A 5,794-nucleotide genomic window follows, 5' to 3' on the forward strand; every position below is an offset into this window, starting at 1 on the left:
GACAGAAAATACAAAACAGAAGAAAAGTCCCAGCTGACAAACGGAGACTCTGTGAACATCCACGTTTAAGTTCTCCACTTTTTAATTTTCCTTCCTGCACTGGAGGACAGGAGCCCTTGGTTTTGATTCTGAAAGTCTTTGCCAGTTTAATTTATGATGCCACAAGGAGCGCCAGCTTAGTGTCATAAATTTAGTTTAGACCAGGCTCGAGGAATAATTAGCAGCCAGAAAGCTTGGGTTCAAATTTGGAGATTTTGGCAGTCGAGGAGGGTCTCTGGTGGTTTGTAACAAGAGCTGGTGTTCTGGTACAGTGTTTCTCTTTCCCTCTCTGTCTCTCTTTACTTTACTTTTTTTCTCTCTGCGTGTCTTTCACTGTGCAGCTCGGTATGAGGGCATGATGGATGCACAGAAGTGATTGGATAATATGAGGCTGTCGTGGATCACACATAAACCCGACCTGATCCAGTCGATTCAACTAAACAGCTAAAGGATGTGAGTAACGGTGACGGGCCGCGGAGCTGCAGCACAGACGAGGCTCAGTAACAGCTTTATGTTTGCTTTAATTGTGAAATACGCCCCAGAGTGATACATCTACATTATACTGTTGTTTTTCTCTCAGTTTTTGATTTGAAGTTGTAATTTCAGCCCAAGTGAGCCAGACGGACTTTATATTCAGATAATTGTGGCTAAAACACGTTAGGAACCAAAAGTCAAAGCATCAACTGTGTTTGACTTTAATTTGAGTCTGAAGTTTACGGCTACAAAAGCAGTCCTGTGAAAACTAAACCTGCTGACTGAATCTATGGAAGCAGGAGACACAACTTGGCTAGTCTTAGTGCCTTAATGGGGCAAAAAGTTGGAGCAAAGTTTGGTCTGAGGGTGGTGCTAGAGAAACGGCCTGAACCAACTGTCTGTACAGTGGACAGATCTCACATCCTCTCTACACAGTGAAATCAGCACGTCAGCAGCAGCTTTAAAGTCAAGATGAAATGAAAGAAATGCCCCTTTAACTTTTTTAGAACAAAACCCCAGTCAGACTGGGCACATATTAAACCATAAATGACAAAATAAATACAAAAAATCTGTTTATTTGTATTTTTTATATCAGAATTGTGGGAAATCTACTATTTTTTTCTTCCTGTGAAACAAAATATGACACAAGACATGACTCACTTACAATAGATTTTACAACAGGTAGGTCAGACCAAGCAATCTGTGACAGCAGCTTATACACAAGACATTTTACAGTGGACTGCTTCAACACCTAGCTAACGTTAGCTACATGAAGCATATGCTGCGCCTTACTGCTTAATTTACTTTTACAAAAATGCAACTTAATGACTATATTTACTGATTTGGGTGAAACTGGATCATATTTTATGGAGAAAATATTGTTTTGCTTTCTTTCTGATGCTGAAATTTCTGACAACTTAGCTGTGGGCAACAGAACAGACATACTTGGACCTGAGACCCCAAACATTTTGAAATCAAAGCAGGCAGTAAATTGTGGACAAGACATTAAAAAAGCAAGGACAAGGAAAAAGATGTACAGTTTTTTAGCTTTTCTGTTAATTTTTTCAAATATATGTTACATTAGGTTGCTCTTATTAAAAACGAGCAGCTTTCCTCTAAAACTTTCTGTAAGAAATTAATTCTGGGACATCTCTTAGTACTCTCCATTTGTCTTGCTGTCACTGAAGCACAAGCATGGATGTATAACAGCAGGGGAGAGCAGCAGAGCTTCCACATCACCTGCAGATGTTTAGTTGTCCAGGTGGAGATAGTAGACTTTTAGAATTGTGCCAGAAGCAGGCTGTGATAATGAAAAGGGAAAAATAGGTGTGGAAATTTGTCATGAATCGGAAGACATTCAGCAGAATTGTGGCCCTGGGAGGAAACCAGGAGAGGGCAATGAAAAACATAACTATCTCAATAAAATCTGGAAGGTTGGCGCATGTAAGAATGGAATGGTACAACGCTCAGTTTCCATGCTGGTTCCCCTCTCTGCTTCTCCAAACTGGGGATATTCTGACCGGCATTTACTGCAGGTAATACACTGATGATTGATAAATACCTCATACAAGCACCCATCAATCTGAACTATTCCTTTAAATTCGATGGTATTCAAACAAAACTGTGACAAACTGTGACACATTACCTTTCCATATCCCAGATACCCCTTAGCTGCAGTATTGTGCGATACTATACTGTGATACACTGATATACATGATTTCATGTGACTCATTCAGCGCCCCCCCCTTATACTACTTGCATCTACAGACCAAACTGACAACTTCCTCTGTGAGTGCAGCTACAGGACAGTAAAGTGGAAACCTGACACTGCTGCTTCAACCTGCTGACACTCCACACTGAATGTGGGTTTGATTAAAATAGAACTCAAAGTGAAAGTAAAGTTAGTAGAGGAGGGAGTGCAGCCACGACTGTTAGTACTTTCTGTCTACTGTGTTTTCAGCTTCAGTCAAAGACAAGTGGAGGGACGAGACAAAATGGCTTCCAGATTAGAGGAAGATCTCTGCTGTCCAGTCTGTAGTGACGTCTTTAGAGATCCTGTTGTTCTGTCATGCAGCCACAGCTTCTGTGAGGACTGTCTGAAGAGGTGGTGGAGACAGAAACAATCACACGAGTGTTGTGTACTTTCCTGGTACATGGTCTCCATTTTCGACTGACACTCCTTATATACAGTATTCAGTGCTGTCCATTCCATGGTACAGAACCTCGATGTTCCATCATACATTATACACTCAACCTCTTATATAAAATGTTCCATGGTACACTTGACTTATAATATTCCAGAGCACCCATTTCATAAAGAATTATATGTTAACTGTTAGTATTGCACTTGAACACTGACAAAGTAAAATGATGGGACCATGGTAAAAGGGAAAGTTTTAAACCCAAACGGAGCTGTTAAAAAGGCCTGCTGCACATGATATGAGTGCAGTGTGGACGCACAACAATAAACGTTTGACTGAAGTCTTTGTTTTATATAAAGCAACAGGATGCAAAGGAGGACATCTGACAAAGCTCCAACCCTCAGACGACTTGACCAGGAAACAACATTGTTCTTCATCTTCACTAAAAACAGAAACACCAACTGAAACACAGGCGATCAGATTCACCTCCAGACCAGACTAACAACTTAATCTGACCAAGTTCAGCTCAGGAGAGAAAAGTGTAAAAGTACAACACTGCTGCTTCAACCTGCCGACACTTCACACTGAAGGTGAGTTTGACTAAAACAGAACTCAAAGTGAAAGTAAAGTTTTTAGAGGAGGGAGGGGAGCCATGACTGACTGTACTTCCTGTCTGCTGCGTTTTCAGCTTCAGTCAAAGATGAAATGGCTTCAAGATCAGAGGAAGATCTCTGCTGTCCGGTCTGTCATGACGTCTTTAGAGATCCTGTTATTCTGTCATGCAGCCACAGCTTCTGTAAAGACTGTTTGAAGAGGTGGTGGAGACAGAAACAAATACACGAGTGTCCAGTTTGTAAGAGAAGAGCTTCAAAAGATGAACCACCGTGTAACCTGGTGTTAAAGAACCTGTGTGAGACCTTCTTACAGGACAGAGATCAGAGAGATTCAGAGGATCTCTGCAGTCTGCACTCTGAGAAACTCAAACTCTTCTGTCTGGACCATCAGCAGCCAGTGTGTCTCGTCTGCAGAGATTCAGAAAAACACACCAACCACAGATTCAAACCCATCGATGAAGCTGCAGAACAACACAAGACGGAACTTCAGGAAACTCTGGAGCCTTTAAAAGAGAAGTTAAACTTTTTTCAACAAGTTGAAAGGAAGTTTAACCAAACAGAAAAGCACATAAACGTTCAGGCCCGACACACAGAGAGACAGATCAAGGAGAAGTTTCAGAAGCTTCATCAGTTTCTACAAGAGGAAGAGGAGGCCAGGCTGGCTGCACTGAGGGAGGAAGAGGAGCAGAAGAGTCAGATGATGAAGGAGAAGATGGAGGCTCTGAGCAGAGACATAGCAGCTCTTTCACACACAGTCAGAGACACAGAGGACGAGCTGAAAGCTGAAGACGTCTCATTCCTGCACAACTACAAGGCTGCAGTGGAAAGAGTCCAGCAGCGCCTCCTGCTGGAGGATCCACAGCTGCACTCAGGAGCTCTGATAGACGAGGCCAAACATCTGGGCAACCTGACCTTCAACATCTGGAACAAGATGAAGGACATGGTCTCCTACACTCCTGTCATTCTGGACCCAAACACTGCTGATCCAGGACTGATCCTGTCTGAAGATCTGACCAGTGTGAGAGTTGGAGCAGAACAGCAGCTTCCTGATAATCCAGAGAGGTTTGATAAATACGTCTCTGTCCTCGGCTCTGAGGGCTTTAACTCAGGGACTCACAGCTGGGATGTGGAGGTCCGAGACAGTCGAGACTGGATACTGGGTGTGTTAGAAGAGTCTGTCCAGAGGAAGGGAAACTTGCGGTCAGGATTATGGTTACTATGGTTCGATGAAGGTAAATACAAAGCAGGGTTACTCACAGGTCCATCCACTGTTCTCCAAGTGCAGAAGAAGCTCCAGAGGATCAGAGTGAATCTGGACTGGAACAGAGGAAAGCTGTCGTTCTCTGATCCTGATACTAACACACACATACACACCTTCACACACACTTTCACTGAGAGGATGTTTCCATACATTGGTACTGTGGATAAACTCCCACTGAAGATGTTACCAGTGAAGGTGTGTGTGACAGTGAATCACAGCAGTCAGAGATACACAGAATGACTACGACTGTGAGGTTGTTTATTTATTAAAGGTAGAAGTCACTGAACTTAACTTTTTAAATCTGAAACTCAAACTCTTCTGTCTGGACCATCAGCAGCCAGTGTGTTTCTTATCATATTCCATGGTCCCCTTTTCTTATAACAGTCCATCGTCCTTTTGTTTCACAATATTGCAACACGTTAAGAAGCTAACATCTTAATTACAACGATGAGTGACTTCAACATTTCTTTTAACCACTTTGGCCAGTATGTCAACTTTGATGATGAACAGCAGTGAAGTGAGCAGATCAAGGTAGTTTGTGACCAAACAATAAAATCAGGTGGAAGTGGAAGTAGATATGAAATGATGACATAAAAAATAACCTACTAGAAAGTAGTACTATTTTATAATGAATTTTTTTCAATAGACTGTGGCAAGAGAAACAATAGAGGGAAATATTTATCAATAGACATTTTTCTCTTGGTCAACAAAATATATCGTCATATTGAACAGATCAACCTAACAATGTCCTGACGTGTCTCCTGTGGTTTGTGTCAAGTTGACTGTTTGCACATTATGAGAAATGTAACTGTATTCAGAATATCACCAATTTAAACTGTAACTATAATGGAAGTCAGTTATTCATATTTCAAGGCAGCTTTTCTTAATCATTGTGATGCACATTGCAATGTTTTTAGGTGAAATGAAGTTGTGGGAGCATGTGAAATTGAAAAAAACAAAAAAAAAACCTTAGGTTTAGGTAACCTTACTTAAAAGGATCAAGGTAACAAAAATTCTGACAAAATTTGCTTGAAATGGACCTGGTGGATATTCCACAAAGAAGCAAAATCTTTTTGGAGCTCAAATTCAAGTAAGCACAAAATTATAGAATATATAATATAAGTAAGTGTACAGAACATTGATAAATGACAATAACAATGACAAACATGTTCTTTTCAGTATATATAACAAAATAAAACAATATAAATACAAAAAAGAAAACCAAAACATTGAGTCGGTTCATTGATATACATGGATGATGTTTG

At 40.9% G+C, this 5,794-nt stretch overlaps 1 protein-coding gene across 1 annotated transcript; it reads left to right on the forward strand.

Moving 5' to 3' along the window:
* Positions 1-3,341: 3,341 nt before the first annotated feature.
* On the forward strand, positions 3,342-4,915 carry LOC146332344 (zinc-binding protein A33-like). Its single transcript, XM_084742047.1, has one exon. It carries the CDS (start codon positions 3,360-3,362, stop codon positions 4,767-4,769), a length of 1,410 nt encoding a protein of 469 aa, XP_084598173.1. The 5' UTR covers positions 3,342-3,359; the 3' UTR covers positions 4,770-4,915.
* Positions 4,916-5,794: the final 879 nt, after the last annotated feature.

The sequence above is a fragment of the Lutjanus erythropterus genome, chromosome 2 (genome assembly GCF_056507025.1).
Source record: "Lutjanus erythropterus isolate fLutEry1 chromosome 2, fLutEry1.hap2, whole genome shotgun sequence".
Classification (NCBI taxonomy): domain Eukaryota; kingdom Metazoa; phylum Chordata; class Actinopteri; order Lutjaniformes; family Lutjanidae; genus Lutjanus; species Lutjanus erythropterus.